The 20,000-nt window shown below is 43.4% G+C and overlaps 1 protein-coding gene and 1 long non-coding RNA gene across 2 annotated transcripts in view; one reads left to right on the forward strand and one right to left on the reverse strand.

The window, feature by feature from the left end:
* The first annotated feature begins 226 nt into the window (after positions 1-226).
* Positions 227-20,000, forward strand: part of LOC116362869 (DENN domain-containing protein 1B) — a 32,823-nt gene continuing 13,049 nt past the window's right edge. Inside the window, exons 1-12 of the mRNA XM_031816855.1 lie at positions 227-286; positions 463-532; positions 1,705-1,785; positions 2,001-2,081; positions 6,217-6,270; positions 10,417-10,527; positions 11,158-11,258; positions 11,420-11,465; positions 12,008-12,109; positions 12,386-12,511; positions 15,318-15,419; positions 16,636-16,729. Coding sequence (XP_031672715.1) covers positions 279-286; positions 463-532; positions 1,705-1,785; positions 2,001-2,081; positions 6,217-6,270; positions 10,417-10,527; positions 11,158-11,258; positions 11,420-11,465; positions 12,008-12,109; positions 12,386-12,511; positions 15,318-15,419; positions 16,636-16,729 — 976 coding nt within the window. The 5' untranslated portion in view covers positions 227-278. The remainder of the gene's footprint in view (positions 287-462; positions 533-1,704; positions 1,786-2,000; positions 2,082-6,216; positions 6,271-10,416; positions 10,528-11,157; positions 11,259-11,419; positions 11,466-12,007; positions 12,110-12,385; positions 12,512-15,317; positions 15,420-16,635; positions 16,730-20,000) is intronic.
* The window catches only part of LOC109877371 (uncharacterized), a 25,476-nt gene continuing 16,748 nt past the window's right edge, over positions 11,273-20,000 (reverse strand). Inside the window, exon 4 of the long non-coding RNA XR_004207792.1 lies at positions 11,273-11,310. This is a non-coding gene — a long non-coding RNA (uncharacterized LOC109877371). The remainder of the gene's footprint in view (positions 11,311-20,000) is intronic.

Here is a 20,000-nt window from a genome sequence, read left to right on the forward strand (position 1 = left end):
TCCTCTTCCTCCTCCCTCCTCTTCCTCCTCCCTCCCTCCCTCCTCCACCTCCTCCCCTCCCACTCCTCCTTCCTCCTCCCGTTCCTCCTCCCCCCCCTCCCCTCCTCCTCCCTCTCTCCTCCTCCTCCCTCCTCCTCCTCCCCCCCGTTCCTCCTCCTCCATCAGAGTGAGAGATGTGGTAGCAGTGCAACACTTCACCTTTGTGTTGACTGACTTGGAGGATGCCAACGCTTCGGCCTTCTGTCGCTCTCACCAGCAGCTCACACACCTGCCTCTGTATGCTTAGGTAAGAGTGTGTGTGGTGTGTGTGTGTGTGTGTGTGTGTGTGTGTGTGTGTGTGTGTGTGTGTGTGTGTGTGTGTGTGTGTGTGTGTGTGTGTGTGTGTGTGTGTGTGTATCTCTGTATTTAGTGACAACATTAACCATACACTACAGTCATAATGTGTGTAATTGTGTGTTGTAGCTACCTACCTTGGTTTGAGGTGTTTTACAAACTTCTGAACAACCTGGCTGACTATCTGACCAAGGGACAGGTGAGTCTCTTAATAACCTGGCTGACTATCTGACCAAGGGACAGGTTAGTCTCTTAATAACCTGGCTGACAATCTGACCAAGGGACAGGTTGGTCTCTCAATAACCTGGCTGACAATCTGACCAAGGGACAGGTGGGTCTCTCAATAACCTGGCTGACAATCTGACCAAGGGACAGGTTGGTCTCTCAATAACCTGGCTGACAATCTGACCAAGGGACAGGTTGGTCTCTCAATAACCTGGCTGACAATCTGACCAAGGGACAGGTGGGTCTCTCAATAACCTGGCTGACAATCTGACCAAGGGACAGGTGGGTCTCTCAATAACCTGGCTGAATGTCTGTGGGTTTCATCTCCTCCCTCCCTCGTACTTGATTGATAAATGAACGTCACTGTCTGAAGAGAGTTGGGCCAGAAACCGAAAGGTCGCTGATTCAAATCCCCTGGCCGACAAGGTGAGCAATCTTTCGATGTGGCCTTGAACAAGGCACTTAACCCTAATTTACTCCAGGGGCGCTGCACTACTATTACGGAGCCTGTAAAGCAACACGTCACTGCACCTACCTGGTGTAGGACAATAAAACATCTTCATTGTTTTCATGGGATGAGTTGACGCCCCTGCTTTATCCTGGACTGTATTGTGTCTACAGTTCTTTACAGTCAAGTTCCTTCACACATTATCCTGGCTTTTATTTGTCAAGTCAATTTAATTAGTATTTCATAAGCATTTCATTAGTATTTCATAAGCATTTAATTAGTATTTCATAAGTATTTAATTAGTATTTCATAAGCATTTAATTAGTATTTCATAAGCATTTAATTAGTATTTCATAAGCATTTAATTAGTATTTCATAAGTATTTCATAAGCATTTCATTAGTATTTCATAAGCATTTCATTAGTATTTCATAAGCATTTCATTAGTATTTCATAAGCATTTCATTAGTATTTCATAAAGCATTTAATTAGTATTTCATAAGCATTTCATTATTATTTCATAAGCATTTAATTATTATTTCAGAAGTATTTCATTAGTGTTTCATAAGTATTTAATTAGTATTTCATAAGCATTTAATTATTATTTCATAAGCATTTAATTATTATTTCAGAAGTATTTCATTAGTGTTTCAAAAGTATTTCAATAGTGTTTCATGAGTATCGCTTGCTTCTCAACAGACCAATGAGATGCGAGAACTGCTGGGCGCCCTCTACACACATCCCCTGCCATTGGCTGTCGGCTCTGTCACTCTGCAGCTGGTAAACCTCAACAAGTCTATTCACCACAACTGTCCCATCAATTCTAATTCCAAGTGGAAATTCCAATTCCAACCCATTATATAGGAAACACAATCATATTACATTACGCGGTTGTCATTTAAACTGTTTTCTGTGTTGTAGTGTATCGTGTGGATTTGTTATTAGATAGAGGGGTTTTCTGGGCTGTGTGGTAGTGTGTTGTGTTTCTCTCTGAGGGAGAGAAGCTATTGGTCAGGACAGAGATGCCCCGCCCTCCTGGACATGCCCCCCTCACCCCGGGGAAGGGGCAGGAAGGGGTGAGTCCTGGAACCCTGCTAGGTCTGGACTAACACCTGGAACCTAACACCTGGTCTGGACTAACAACTAGAACCTAAGACCTGGTCTGTTTTAACACCGAGAACCTAAAGCCTGGTCTGGACTAACACCTAGAACCTAAAATCTGGTCTGGACTAACACCTAGAACCTAAAACCTGGTCTGGACTAACACCTAGAATCTAAAACCTGGTCTGTTTTAACACCGAGAGCCTAAAGCATGGTCTGGACTAACACCTAGAACCTAAAAATTGGTCTGGGCTAACAGCTAGAAACTAAAACCTGGTCCATCATAACACTTAGAACCTAAAACCTGGTCTGGACTAACACCTACTAGAACCTTAAAACTGGTCTGCTGCACTAACACCTAGAACCTAAAACCTGATCTGGATTAACACCTAGAACCTAAAACCTGGTCTTTATTAACACCTTTAACCTAAAACCTGGTCTGGATTAACACCTAGAACCTAAAACCTGGTCTGGATTAGCACCTATAACCTGGTCTGGATTATTACCTATAACCTGGTCTGGATTAATACCTATAACCTATAACCTGGTCTGGATTAACACCTATAACCTGTTCTGGATTAACACCTAGAACCTGGTCTGGATTAATACCTATAACCTATAACCTGTTCTGGATTAACACCTATAACCTATAACCTGGTCTGGATTAACACCTATAACCTATAACCTGGTCTGGATTAACACCTATAACCTAGAACCTGGTCTGGATTAACACCTAGAACCTAGAACCTGGTCTGGATTAACACCTAGAACCTGGTCTGGATTAACACCTAGAACCTGGTCTGGATTAACACCTAGAACCTGGTCTGGATTAACACCTAGAACCTGGTCTGGATTAACACCTATAACCTGTTCTGGATTATTACCTATAACCTGGTCTGGATTAACACCTATAATCTGGTCTGGTTTAACACCTATAACCTGGTCTGGATTAATACCTATAACCTATAACCTGGTCTGGATTAACACCTATAACCTAAAACCTGGTCTGGACTAACACCTACTAGAACCTTAAAACTGGTCTGCTGCACTAACACCTAGAACCTAAAACCTGGTCTGGACTAACACCTACTAGAACCTTAAAACTGGTCTGCTGCACTAACACCTAGAACCTAAAACCTGATCTGGATTAACACCTAGAACCTAAAACCTGGTCTTTATTAACACCTTTAATCTAAAACCTGGTCTGGATTAACACCTAGAACCTAAAACCTGGTCTGGATTAGCACCTATAACCTGTTCTGGATTAACACCTAGAACCTAAAACCTGGTCTTTATTAACACCTTTAATCTAAAACCTGGTCTGGATTAATACCTATAACCTATAACCTGGTCTGGATTAACACCTATAACCTATAACCTGGTCTGGATTAACACCTATAACCTATAACCTGGTCTGGATTAACACCTATAACCTAGAACCTGGTCTGGATTAACACCTAGAACCTAGAACCTGGTCTGGATTAACACCTAGAACCTGGTCTGGATTAACACCTAGAACCTGGTCTGGATTAACACCTATAACCTGTTCTGGATTATTACCTATAACCTGGTCTGGATTAACACCTATAACCTGGTCTGGTTTAACACCTATAACCTGGTCTGGATTATTACCTATAACCTGGTCTGGATTAATACCTATAACCTATAACCTGGTCTGGATTAACACCTATAACCTGTTCTGGATTAACACCTAGAACCTGGTCTGGATTAATACCTATAACCTATAACCTGTTCTGGATTAACACCTATAACCTATAACCTGGTCTGGATTAACACCTATAACCTATAACCTGGTCTGGATTAACACCTATAACCTAGAACCTGGTCTGGATTAACACCTATAACCTAGAACCTGGTCTGGATTAACACCTAGAACCTGGTCTGGATTAACACCTAGAACCTGGTCTGGATTAACACCTAGAACCTGGTCTGGATTAACACCTAGAACCTGGTCTGGATTAACACCTATAACCTGTTCTGGATTATTACCTATAACCTGGTCTGGATTAACACCTATAATCTGGTCTGGTTTAACACCTATAACCTGGTCTGGATTAATACCTATAACCTATAACCTGGTCTGGATTAACACCTATAACCTAAAACCTGGTCTGGACTAACACCTACTAGAACCTTAAAACTGGTCTGCTGCACTAACACCTAGAACCTAAAACCTGGTCTGGACTAACACCTACTAGAACCTTAAAACTGGTCTGCTGCACTAACACCTAGAACCTAAAACCTGATCTGGATTAACACCTAGAACCTAAAACCTGGTCTTTATTAACACCTTTAATCTAAAACCTGGTCTGGATTAACACCTAGAACCTAAAACCTGGTCTGGATTAGCACCTATAACCTGTTCTGGATTAACACCTAGAACCTAAAACCTGGTCTTTATTAACACCTTTAATCTAAAACCTGGTCTGGATTAATACCTATAACCTATAACCTGGTCTGGATTAACACCTATAACCTATAACCTGGTCTGGATTAACACCTATAACCTATAACCTGGTCTGGATTAACACCTATAACCTAGAACCTGGTCTGGATTAACACCTAGAACCTAGAACCTGGTCTGGATTAACACCTAGAACCTGGTCTGGATTAACACCTAGAACCTGGTCTGGATTAACACCTATAACCTGTTCTGGATTATTACCTATAACCTGGTCTGGATTAACACCTATAACCTGGTCTGGTTTAACACCTATAACTTGGTCTGGATTAACACCTAGAACCTGGTCTGGATTAACACCTATAACCTATAACCTGGTCTGGATTAACACCTATAACCTATAACCTGGTCTGGATTAACACCTATAACCTATAACCTGGTCTGGATTAACACCTATAACCTATAACCTGGTCTGGATTAACACCTATAACCTGGTCTGGATTAATACCTATAACCTATAACCTGGTCTGGATTAACACCTATAACCTAAAACCTGGTCTGGACTAACACCTACTAGAACCTTAAAACTGGTCTGCTGCACTAACACCTAGAACCTAAAACCTGGTCTGGACTAACACCTACTAGAACCTTAAAACTGGTCTGCTGCACTAACACCTAGAACCTAAAACCTGATCTGGATTAACACCTAGAACCTAAAACCTGGTCTTTATTAACACCTTTAATCTAAAACCTGGTCTGGATTAACACCTAGAACCTAAAACCTGGTCTGGATTAGCACCTATAACCTGTTCTGGATTAACACCTAGAACCTAAAACCTGGTCTTTATTAACACCTTTAATCTAAAACCTGGTCTGGATTAATACCTATAACCTATAACCTGGTCTGGATTAACACCTATAACCTATAACCTGGTCTGGATTAACACCTATAACCTATAACCTGGTCTGGATTAACACCTATAACCTAGAACCTGGTCTGGATTAACACCTAGAACCTAGAACCTGGTCTGGATTAACACCTAGAACCTGGTCTGGATTAACACCTAGAACCTGGTCTGGATTAACACCTATAACCTGTTCTGGATTATTACCTATAACCTGGTCTGGATTAACACCTATAACCTGGTCTGGTTTAACACCTATAACTTGGTCTGGATTAACACCTAGAACCTGGTCTGGATTAACACCTATAACCTATAACCTGGTCTGGATTAACACCTATAACCTATAACCTGGTCTGGATTAACACCTATAACCTATAACCTGGTCTGGATTAACACCTATAACCTATAACCTGGTCTGGATTAACACCTATAACCTGGTCTGGATTAACACCTATAACCTATAACCTGATCTACTACTAAACCAAGACATAGTTAACACCTAAAACTAGACAAATTAAAAATCTAAATCACCTGGACACTCGGTGAACCCTGGTTCTCTCAAGATCATCTCTCAGAACCAGACCTGATAACAGGATCATCATGGGTCTACCAGCACTAACATACACCCAGATGTTGTTCTTTCTGACTAGGACTGCACCTCAAATGGCATCCTATTCCCTGCATAGAGCCCTATGCACCATGGTCAGAAATAGTTCTAACACTTCTGGAATAGGATGCCATTTGGGATGGAAACTAACTGCTTCTTGTTCCTTTCTTCCCCAGGTCCCGTACTTCATCGCTCCAGACCCCAGAGGACTCCCTTCCATCCCTGAGAGTGTGAGTCTGCTGTCACTGTAATACACTAACCCTGACCCTAACCCTGACCCTGACCCTAACCCTGACCCTGACCCTGATCCTGACCCTAACCTTGACCCTGACCCTGATCCTAACCCTGATCCTGACCCTAACCCTAACCCTGACCCTAACCCTGATCCTAACCCTAACCCTAACCCTGATCCTTACCCTGACCCTGACCCTGATCCTAACCCTGACCCTAACCCTGACCCTGATCCTGACCCTGACCCTGACCCTGACCCTGACCCTGACCCTAACCCTAACCCTGACCCTGACCCCAGAGGGCTCCCCTCCATCCCTGACAGTGTTAGTTGGCTGTCACTATAATACACTGTTGTAATCATCTACGTGTCAAACTCATTCCATGGAGGGCCTCGTGTCTGCTGTTCATTTCTCCTACCTTGAACTTGATTGATGAAGTAAGGTCCTTAATTAGTAAGAAACTCCCCCCACCTGCTTGTCTCGGTCTTAATTGAAAGGAAAGCCCATAATCCAGTAGACACGAGGCCCTCCATGGAATGAGTTTGATCTACAGTGTATCTGAATCATAATCCTACTGCTGTAGGTACATTGATAATAGCGTTTGGGTCTAAGTTCTGCTACAAATTCAAGTCAAACTCAGAAGAGCGATTATTGCTGTTTTATTCATCACACTGGGTCGTACAGCCGCTAGATGTATTCACCACACTGGGTTGTATAGATGTTAGATGTATTCACCACACTGGGTCGTACAGATGTATTCACCACACTGGGTTGTATAGATGTTAGATGTATTCACCACACTGGGTTGTATAGATGTTAGATGTATTCACCACACTGGGTCGTACAGATGTTAGATGGATTCACCACACTGGGTCGTACAGATGTATTCACCACACTGGGTCGTACAACTGTTAGATGTATTCACCACACTGGGTGGTACAGATGCTAGATGTATTCACCACACTGGGTCGTACAGATGTATTCACCACACTGGGTCGTACAGATGTTAGATGTATTCACCACACTGGGTCGTACAGATGTATTCACCACACTGGGTAATACAGATGTTAGATGTATTCACCACACTGGGTCGTACAGATGTTAGATGGATTCACCACACTGGGTCGTACAGATGTATTCACCACACTGGGTCATACAGATGTATTCACCACACTGGGTCGTACAGATGTATTCACCACACTGGGTGGTACAGATGCTAGATGTATTCACCACACTGGGTTGTATAGATGTTAGATGTATTCACCACACTGGGTTGTATAGATGTTAGATGTATTCACCACACTGGGTTGTATAGATGTTAGATGTATTCACCACACTGGGTCGTACAGATGCTAGATGTATTCACCACACTGGGTTGTATAGATGTTAGATGTATTCACCACACTGGGTCGTACAGATGTTAGATGGATTCACCACACTGGGTCGTACAGATGTATTCACCACACTGGGTCGTACAGCTGTTAGATGTATTCACCACACTGGGTGGTACAGATGTATTCACCACACTGGGTTGTATAGATGTTAGATGTATTCACCACACTGGGTCGTACAGCTGTTAGATGTATTCACCACACTGGGTGGTACAGATGCTAGATGTATTCACCACACTGGGTCGTACAGATGTATTCACCACACTGGGTCGTACAGATGTATTCACCACACTAGGTCGTACAGCTGCTAGATGTATTCACCACACTGGGTCGTACAACTGTTAGATGTATTCACCACACTGGGTCGTACAGATGTATTCACCACACTGGGTCGTACAACTGTTAGATGTATTCACCACACTGGGTCGTACAGCTGTTAGATGTATTCACCACACTGGGTCGTACAGATGTATTCACCACACTGGGTCGTACAACTGTTAGATGTATTCACCACACTGGGTCGTACAGATGTATTCACCACACTGGGTGGTACAGATGTATTCACCACACTGGGTCGTACAGATGTATTCACCACACTGGGTCGTACAACTGTTAGATGTATTCACCACACTGGGTCGTACAGATGTATTCACCACACTGGGTCGTACAACTGTTAGATGTATTCACCACACTGGGTCGTACAGATGTATTCACCACACTGGGTGGTACAGATGTATTCACCACACTGGGTCGTACAGATGTATTCACCACACTGGGTCGTACAACTGTTAGATGTATTCACCACACTGGGTCGTACAGATGTATTCACCACACTGGGTCGTACAACTGCAAAGACAAGATATGACATCACAATCACATATATTTACAACCTCTGACTAACACCCGCCTCCCCTCTTCCCAAACAGACCCCCCTCCTGTGTCGAAAAACAATGAATTGTTAGGCAGGTGGGGTATTGTCCCAGTTTGAGTCCAGAACCTTCGGACTCACGTGCCTCCTACCTCACCGTTATGGAAAGATCCTGTTTAGAGACTGGCCCCCTTTACACATACTGTAGATCATTCCATCTGACTCAGAACACATTCTTTACTGTTGCTAGGCTACTTATATGAGTACAAATATACTAAAATATGCTCAAGGCAATTAGTCCGTTTCCAGCGATAGTATATACATCTCATAGATAACCAGTGTCTTGACATTGATTATACATCTCATAGATGACCCCTGTCTTAACATTGATGATACTATACAGCTCATAGATAACCACTGTCTTGACATTGATTATACATCTCATAGATGACCCCTGTCTTGACATTGATTATACATCTCATAGATGACCCCTGTCTTGACATTGATTATACATCTCATAGATGACCCCTGTCTTGACATTGATGATACTATACATCTCATAGATGACCCCTGTCTTGACATTGATTATACATCTCATAGATGACCCCTGTCTTGACATTGATTATACATCTCATAGATGACCCCTGTCTTGACATTGATTATACATCTCATAGATGACCCCTGTCTTGACATTGATTATACATCTCATAGATGACCCCTGTCTTGACATTGATTATACATCTCATAGATGACCCCTGTCTTGACATTGATTATACATCTCATAGATGACCCCTGTCTTGACATTGATGATACTATACATCTCATAGATGACCCCTGTCTTGACATTGATTATACATCTCATAGATAACCAGTGTCTTGACATTGATTATACATCTCATAGATGACCCCTGTCTTAACATTGATGATACTATACATCTCATAGATAACCAGTGTCTTGACATTGATTATACATCTCATAGATAACCAGTGTCTTGACATTGATTATACATCTCATAGATGACCCCTGTCTTGACATTGATTATACATCTCATAGATGACCCCTGTCTTGACATTGATTATCCATCTCATAGATAACCCCTGTCTTAACATTGATTATACATCTCATAGATGACCCCTGTCTTGACATTGATTATACATCTCATAGATGACCCCTGTCTTGACATTGATTATACATCTCATAGATAACCCCTGTCTTAACATTGATTATACATCTCATAGATAACCCCTGTCTTAACATTGATTATACATCTCATAGATGACCACTGTCTTAACATTGATTATACTATACACCTCATAGATGACCCCTGTCTTGACATTGATTATACATCTCATAGATGACCCCTGTCTTGAAGTTGATTATACTATACATCTCATAGATGACCACTGTCTTAACATTGATTATACTATACATCTCATAGATGACCCCTGTCTTGACATTGATTATACTATTGATCTCATAGATGACCCCTGTCTTGACATTGATTATACTATTGATCTCATAGATGACCCCTGTCTTAACATTGATTACACTATACATCTCATAGATAACCAGTGTCTTAACATTGATTATACTATACATCTCATAGATGACCCCTGTCTTAACATTGATTATACATCTCATAGATGACCCCTGTCTTAACATTGACAGAGAGATCACTACGGGAAGATAAGACATTATAAATTGTCTCCACGGTAACGACAGGTCTTACAGTACAGCGGTACCTGAATGCTTTAAGTTAAGTGGTACCTATTATTTTAATACTGTGTGTGTGTGTGTGTGTGTGTGTGTGTGTGTGTGTGTGTGTGTGTGTGTGTGTGTGTGTGTGTGTGTGTGTGTGTGTGTGTGTGTGTGTGTGTGTGCTACAGAGGAACCTGACAGAGTTGGTGGTAGCGGTAGATGTGTCTAACCTCCTCCAGCTCTATGCCAGCATGTTGTTTGAGAGACGCATCCTCATCCTCTCCAGCAAACTCAGCACAGTGAGGATACACACACACACACACACACACACACTATACCTCAACAACTCACAAAACTTAATTCAACCCTTTCTCAAAAGTTGCTTTCCGTAATTTCTAACATAAATGTATGCTGTTCTGATTGGGCTCCCTTCCTCCCACCTCTCTCTCTCCCTCCCACCTCTCTCTCTCCTCCCACCTCTCTCTCTCCTCCCTCTCTCCCTCTCTCCCACCTCTCTCTCTCTCCCCCACCTCTCTCCCTCCCACCTCTCTCTCCTCCCTCTCTCCCTCCCTCCCACCTCTCTCTAACCCTCCCACCTCTCTCTCTCCCTCCCACCTCTCTCTCTCCCTCCCACCTCTCTCTCTCCCTCCCACCTCTCTCTCTCCCTCCCACCTCTCTCTCTCTCCCCCCTCTGTCTCTCCCTCCCACCTCTCTCTCTCCCTCCCACCTCTCTCTCTCCCCACTCTGTCTCTCTCTCCCTCCCACCTCTCTCTCTCTCCCCCCTCTGTCTCTCTCCCCCCTCTGTCTCTCTCTCTCCCTCCCACCTCTCTCTCTCCCCCCTCTGTCTCTCTCTCCCTCCCACCTCTCTCTCTCCCCCCTCTGTCTCTCCCTCCCTCCCACCTCTCTCTCTCCACGTCTCTCCGCTCCAGTTGACAGCGTGTGTTCATGCCCTCAGTGCTGTGCTCTACCCCATGTACTGGCAACACATCTTCATACCTGTCCTGCCCCCACACCTACTGGACTACTGCTGGTCAGAGAGAGAGAACACACACACACACACACACACACACACACACACACACCTACTGGACTACTGCTGGTCAGAGAGAGAGAAAACACACACACACACACACACACACAGATATGTATATGTTAAAGCACTCAACCTCTCTCTGTCTGTCTGTCTCTCAGTGCTCCGATGCCCTTCCTCATAGGAGTCCACTCCAGTCTGACAGAGGTACAGTAACTACAGCGTCTCCATGGTTTCCATAAGAATCTAATGGTGTTTCATCCCTCTGACAAGCAGCCAGGACCTGCAGGGCAGTATGAATCATACAGTATACTGTGAGACCACATCGGATAATAACTGACTGATGGACAGACGGATGGACGGATGGACAGACTGTTTTTGTGATTGATCGATTTACTGATTGATGGACTTACTAACTGACTGATTGATTAGTTGATTGGTTGGTTTGTTGACTGACTGATTGATTGATTGATTAGTTGATTGGTTGGTTGGTTGACTGACTGATTGATTAGTTAGTTTGTTGAGTGACTGATTGATTAGTTGATTGGTTGGTTTGTTGAGTGACTGATTGATTAGTTGATTGGTTGGTTTATTGACTGACTGATTGATTGATTGATTGATTGATTGATTAGTTGATTGGTTGGTTTATTGACTGACTGATTGATTGATTGATTGATTAGTTGATTGGTTGGTTTGTTGACTGACTGATTGATTAGTTGATTGATGTATTGATTAATGTGTTGATCCAGAGAGTGAGAAGCCGGGGGTTAGAGGACGTGGTGATTCTGAATGTAGACACCAACACTATAGAGTCTCCCTTCGAAGACCTGAAGAAGATACCAGCAGATGTGGTAATGTGAATGTCTGTGTGTGTGTGTGTGTGTGTGTGTGTGTGTGTGTGTGTGTGTGTGTGTGTGTGTGTGTGTGTGTGTGTGTGTGTGTGTGTGTGTGTGTGTGTGTGTGTTTGCATGCCTGCTTTCACGAATCTGTGCATTTGAGCAAGTAAGCAAGTTTAGATGTGTGTGTGTAACTTGCATGTGGACTTGTGTGTCTGTGTAACAATGTGTGTGTGTGTGTGTGTGTGCACTGTGTGTGTGCACTGTGTGTGTACTGTGTGTGTGTACCAGGTATCAGGTCTGAAGTTGTGTCTGAAACGCCAGGCAGCGTCAGCAGGTGTGGGCGTGGCCAAGGCCTTCCTCAGGGCTCAGGCTCTGCTGTTTGGAGGATATGGAGATGCTCTGAAGGGAAACACGGTTAGAACAATACTACTCTGGAATACTCTGGGAACACGGTTAGAACAATAATACTCTGGGAACACGGTTAGAACAATAATACTCTGGAATACTCTGGGAACACGGTTAGAACAATAATACTCTGGGAACACGGTTAGAACAATAATACTCTGGAATACTCTGAGAACCCGGTTAGAACAATAATACTCTGGAATACTCTGGGAACACGGTTGGAACAATAATACTCTGGGAACACGGCTAGAGCAATAATACTCTGGAATACTCTGGGAACATGGGTAGAACAATAATACTCTGGGAACACGGTTAGAACAATAATACTCTGGAATACTCTGAGAACCCGGTTAGAACAATAATACTCTGGAATACTCTGGGAACACGGTTAGAACAATAATACTCTGGGAACACGGTTAGAACAATAATACTCTGGAATACTCTGGGAACACGGTTAGAACAATAATACTCTGGAATACTCTGGGAACGCGGTTAGAACAATAATACTCTGGAATACTCTGGGAACGCGGTTAGAACAATAATACTCTGGAATACTCGGAACACGGTTAGAACAATAATACTCTGGAATATACTGGGTACGCGGTTAGAACAATACTACTCTGGAATACTCTGGGAACACGGTTAGAACAATAATACTCTGGGAACACGGTTAGAACGGTAATACTCTGGGAACACGGTTAGAACAATAATATTCTGGAATACTCTGGGAACCCGGTTAGAACAATAATACTCTGGAATACTGTGGGAACACGGTTAGAACAATAATACTCTGGAATACTGTGGGAACACGGTTAGAACAATAATACTCTGGAATACTGTGGGAACACGGTTAGAACAATAATACTCTGGAATACTCTGGGAACACGGTTAGAACAGTACTACTCTGGAATACTCTGGGAACCCGGTTAGAATAATAATACTCTGGAATACTGTGGGAACACGGTTAGAACAATAATTCTCTGGAATACTCTGGAAACACGGTTAGAACAGTACAACTCTGGAATACTCTGGGTACACGGTTAGAATGGTAATACTCTAGGAACACGGTTCGAACTATACTACTCTGGAATACTCTGGGAACACGGCTAGAACAATAATACTCTGGAATACTCTGGGAACACTTTTAGAACAATAATACTCTGGAATACTCTGAGAACCTGGTTAGAACAATAATACTCTGGAATACTCTGGGAACACGGTTAGGACAATAATACTCTTGAATACTCTGGGAACACGGTTAGAACAATACTACTCTGGAATAGTCTGGGAACGCGGTTAGAACAATAATACTCTGGAATACTCTGGGAACGCGGTTAGAACAATACTACTCTGGAAACACGGTTAGAACAATAATACTCTGGAATACTCTGGGAACATGGTTAGAACAATAATATTCTGGAATACTCTGGGAACACGGTTGGAACAATAATACTCTGGGAACACGGCTAGAGCAATAATACTCTGGAATACTCTGGGAACATGGGTAGAACAATAATACTCTGGGAACACGGTTAGAACAATAATACTCTGGAATACTCTGAGAACCCGGTTAGAACAATAATACTCTGGAATACTCTGGGAACACGGTTAGAACAATAATACTCTGGGAACACGGTTAGAACAATAATACTCTGGAATACTCTGGGAACACGGTTAGAACAATAATACTCTGGAATACTCTGGGAACGCGGTTAGAACAATAATACTCTGGAATACTCTGGGAACGCGGTTAGAACAATACTACTCTGGAAACACGGTTAGAACAATAATATTCTGGAATACTCTGGGAACACGGTTAGAACAATACTACTCTGGAATACTCTGGGAGCGCGGTTAGAACAATACTACTCTGGAAACACGGTTAGAACAATAATACTCTGGAATACTCTGGGAACACTTTTAGAACAATAATACTCTGGAATACTCTGAGAACCTGGTTAGAACAATAATACTCTGGAATACTCTGGGAACACGGTTAGAACAATAATACTCTTGAATACTCTGGGAACACGGCTAGAACAATAATACTCTGGAATACTCTGGGAACACTTTTAGAACAATAATACTCTGGAATACTCTGAGAACCTGGTTAGAACAATAATACTCTGGAATACTCTGGGAACACGGTTAGAACAATAATACTCTTGAATACTCTGGGAACACGGTTGGAACAATACTACTCTGGAATAGTCTGGGAACGCGGTTAGAACAATAATACTCTGGAATACTCTGGGAACGCGGTTAGAACAATACTACTCTGGAAACACGGTTAGAACAATAATACTCTGGAATACTCTGGGAACATGGTTAGAACAATAATATTCTGGAATACTCTGGGAACCCGGTTAGAACAATAATACTCTGGAATGCTCTGGGAACACGGTTAGAACAATAATATTCTGGAATACTCTGGGAACACGGTTAGAACAATAATACTCTGGGTGCACGGTTAGACTGGTAATACTCTGGGAACACGGTTAGAACAATACTACTCTGGAATACTCTGGGTACACGGTTAGCCTGGTAATACTCTGGGTACACGGTTAGAACAATAATACTCTGGAATACTCTGGGTGCACGGTTAGAACAATAATACTCTGGAATACACTGGGAACGCCATTAGAATACATAACATTAAAATATAATAATGTGAAGATGCTTTTTATTCTGTATGCAATAATACTATAGAATACTCTATAATACTGTATATACAGACACCTGTTTCAATAAAGTTTCTTCTCTTCACCAACTCTCTCTCTCTCCCTCTCCCTCCCTCCCTCATCTCTCTCTGTAGAATGGTCAGATCATGTTCTGTGAGGAGGTTTTCCTGGACCACAGGTCTCCCAGTATGAGACAGTTCCTACAGAGTGCTGTCCATCTGCAGCTCTTCAAACAGGTACCTGTGTGTGTGTGTGTGTGTGTGTGTGTGTGTGTGTGTGTGTGTGTGTGTGTGTGTGTGTGTGTGTGTGTGTGTGTGTGTGTGTGTGTGTGTGTGTGTGTGTGTGTGTGTGTATATCAGTATGAGTGCCCTCCTCCTCCTGCAGCTTTTCCAACAGGTGAGTTCATCTCAAGACAGAACGCTGCCCTCTGTTGTTCTGGGGATAACAAAACAAACATGAGAACAAGTAGCACACACATATGTGGATAGCAAATGTCCTCGTAGTGTGGAGGTGTAAAACAAACATGAGAACAAGTAGCACACACACGTGGATATCAAATGTCCTCATAGTATGGAGGTGTAAAACAAACATGAGAACAAGTAGCACACACACACGTGGATATCAAATGTCCTCGTAGTATGGAGGTGTAAAACAAACAAGAAAAACTAGTCAACATACAAACATCCAAATGTCTTTTGTAGTCTGGATGTCTGACCATCAGCAATAGAGAATAATCCACATTCTGCAATAATCCACATTCTGCAATAATCCACATTCTGCAATAATCCACATTCTGCAATAATCCACATTCTGCAATAATCCACATTAATCCACATTCTGCAATAATCCACATTAATCCACATTCTGCAATAATCCACATTCTGCAATAATCCACATTAATCCACATTCTGCAATAATCCACATTAATCCACATTCTGCAATAATCCACATTCTGCAATAATCCACATTCTGCAATAATCCACATTCTGCAATAATCCACATTCTGCAATAATCCACATTCTGCAATAATCCACATTAATCCACATTCTGCAATAATCCACATTCTGCAATAATCCACATTCTGCAATAATCCACATTCTGCAATAATCCACATTCTGCAATAATCCACATTCTGCAATAATCCACATTAATCCACATTCTGCAATAATCCACATTCTGCAATAATCCACATTAATCCACATTCTGCAATAATCCACATTCTGCAATAATCCACATTAATCCACATTCTGCAATAATCCACATTCTCCACTTCCTTAGGTGTTCATTGTCACAACAATCCAACTGTCTTTGTCAGGATTACAGAACAAACTGTTCTGAGTTTATTATTAGAAACATATTGATATTCAGTAGAATGATCTTCTCAGGGTTGAATAGGAGTCCCTATGATGTACTAACAAACCAGCAGTTCATTGACTGGGTTTTGGTTTTCAGTTTATTGATGGACGTCTGGAGCTGCTGAACAGAGGGATAGAGCCAGACGACCTGTTTGAACAAGAGATGCTACAGTGTGGAACAGCAGAAGCAGGTGTCTGTCTGTCTGTCTGTCTGACTATCTGTCTGTCTGCGTGTGTTTAAGTCCTCACAAACCGATGCTGGCCAAACAATCTAGTTCAAATCAAAATCAAATCAAATGTATTTATATAGCCCTTCGTACATCAGCTTATATCTCAAAGTGCTGTACAGACACCCAGCCTAAAACCCCAAACAGCAAGCAATGCAGGTGTAGAAGCACGGTGGCTAGGAAAAACTCCCTAGAAAGGCCAAAACCTAGGAAGAAACCTAGAGAGGAACCAGGCTATGTGGGGTGGCCAGTCCTCTTCGGGCTGTGCCGGGTGGAGATTATAACAGAACATGGCCAAGATGTTCAAATGTTCATAAATGACCAGCATGGTCAAATAATAATAATCACAGGCAGAACAGTTGAAACTGGAGGTGGACTGGGGACAGCAAGGAGTCATCATGTCAGGTAGTCCTGAGGCATGGTCCTAGGGCTCAGGTCCTCCGAGAGAGAGAAAGAAAGAGAGAAAGAGAGAATTAGAGAGAGCATACTTAAATTCACACAGGACACCGGATAGGACAGGAGAAGTACTCCAGATATAACAAACTGACCCTAACCCCCCGACACATAAACTACTGCAGCATAAATACTGGAGGCTGAGACAGGAGGGGTCAGGAGACACTGTGGCCCCATCCGATGACACCCCCGGACAGGGCCAAACAGGAAGGATATAACCCCACCCACTTTGCCAAAGCACAGCCCCCACACCACTAGTTTTCATCTATATTTTCCTTAGCTGTCTATTTACCACAACAAACTGATGCTGGCACTAAGACCACACTCAACATGCTGTATAAGGCCATAAGCAAACAAGAAAATGCTCACCCAGAAGCGGTGCTCCTAGTGGCCGGGGACTTTAATGCAGGCAAACTTAAATCTGTTTTACCTAATTTTTACCAGCATGTCACATGTGCAACCAGAGGATAAAAAAAAATTTGAACTCTAGACCACCTTTACTTCACACACAGAGACACATACAAAGCTCTCTCTCGCCCTCCATTTGGCAAATCTGACCAGAACTCTATCCTCCTGATTCCTGCTAACAAGCGGAAAATAAATCAGGAAGTACCAGAGACTCTCTCAATATGGAAGTGGTCAGATGACACGGATGCTAAGCTACAGGACTGTTTTGCTATTACATACTGGAATATGTTCCTGGATTCATCCAATGGCATTGAGGAGTACACCCCCTCAGTCACCAGCTATATCAATTAGTGCAACGACGACGTCCCCACAGTGACCGTATGTAAATATCCCAACCAGAAGCCATGGATTACAGGCAACATCAACACCGAGCTAAAGGCTCCGCTGTCAAGGAGCAGGACACTAATCTGGACGCTTATAACAAATGCTGCTCTGCCCTCAGACAGGCAGAGCATCAATACAGGACTAAAGTGAATCCTACGACACCGGCTCTGACGGTCGTCTGATGTGGCAGGGCTTCAAAACCTTTACGGACGACAAAGGGAAACCCAGCCGCGAGCTGCCCAGTGACGCGAGCCTATCAGACGAGCTAAATGCCTTTTTACGCTCGCTTTGAGGCAAACAACACTAGAGCATGCATGAGAGCACCAGCTGACGACTGTGTGATCACGCTCTTCGTAGTCGATGTGAGCAAGACCTTTAAACAGGTCAACATTTACAAAGCCGCGGGTCCAGACGGATTACCAGGACGTGTACTCAAAGCACGTGGGGACCAACTGGCAGGTGTCTTCACTGATATGTTCAACCTCTCCCTGTCTGAGTCTGTAATACCTACATGTTTCAAGCAGAACACCATAGTCCCTGTTCCCTAGAACACTAAGGTAACCTGCATAAATGACTACCGCCCCGTAGCACTCACATCTATAGCCATGAAGTGCTTTAAAAAGAAACTGGTCATGGCTCATATCAACACCATCATGCCAGACACCCTGGACCTACTCCAATTCGCATACTGCCCCCAACAGATCCACAGATGACACAATCTCAATCGCAATCCACACTGACCTTTCCCACCTGGACAAAAGGAACACCTATGTGAGAATGCTGTTCATTGACTACAGCTCAGCGTTCAACACCATAGTACCCACAAAGCTCATCACTAAGCTAAAGACCCTGGGACTTAACACCTCCCTCTGCAACTGGATCCAGGACTTTCTGAAGGGCTTGATTAAACTTAGTTGCAGTTCTATCTGCCAAGCCTTCGTCAACAACAGCCCAGATGGTAAGGGTAGGCAACGACAAATCTGCCACGCTGATCCTCAACACGGGGGACCCTCAGGGGTGCGTGCTTTGTCCCCTTCTGTGCTCCCTGTTCACCCATGACTGCATGGCCAAACACAACTCCAACACCATCATTAAGTTTGCTGACGACTCAACAGTTGTAGGCCTGATCACCGACAACAACGAGACAGCCTATAGGGAGGAGGTCAGAGACCTGGCAGTGTGACAAAGGAGCTGATCGTGGACTATAGGAAAAGGCCCCCATTAACATCGACGGCGATAAAGTCGGAGCGGGTCGAGAGTTTCGAGTTCCTTGGGGTCCACATCACCAATGAATTATCATGGTCCAAACACACCAAGTCAGTTGTGAAGAGGGCAGGACAACACCTTTTCCCCCCTCGGGAGACTGAAAAGATTTGACATGGGTCCCCAGATCCTCAAAACGTTTTACAGCTGCACCATCGAGAGCATCCTGACCGGTTGCATCACCGCCTGGTATGGCAACTGCTCGGCATCTGATCGTAAGGCGCTACAGAGGGTAGTGCGTATGGCCCAGTACATCACTGGGGCCAAGATTCCTGACATCCAGGACTTATATACGAGGTGGTGTCAAATGAAGGCTATGCAGTCACTTTACAAATTACCTCGACTGACCTGCACCCCCGCACATTGACTCGGTACCGAAGGCCCAAGAAATTGTCAAAGACTCCAGTCACCCAAGTCATAGACTGTTCTCTCTGCTACTACATGGCAAACTGTACCAGACCACCAAGTCTAGGACCAAAAGGCTCCTTCACAGCTTTCTACCCCCAAGCCATAAGACTGCTGAACAAGTAATATCTCTCTCTCTCTCTCTCTCTCTCTCTCTCTTCTCTCTCTCTCTCTCTCTCTCTCTCTCTCTCTCTCTCTCTCTCTCTCTCTCTCTCTCTCTCTCTCTCTCTCTCTCTCTCTCTCTCTCTCTCTCTCTCTCTCTCTCTCTCTCTCTGTCTCTCTCTCTCTCTGTCTCTCTCTCTCTGTATCTCTCTCTCTCTCT

This window comes from Oncorhynchus kisutch, unplaced genomic scaffold (genome assembly GCF_002021735.2).
Source record: "Oncorhynchus kisutch isolate 150728-3 unplaced genomic scaffold, Okis_V2 scaffold885, whole genome shotgun sequence".
NCBI classification, from domain to species: Eukaryota; Metazoa; Chordata; class Actinopteri; order Salmoniformes; family Salmonidae; genus Oncorhynchus; species Oncorhynchus kisutch.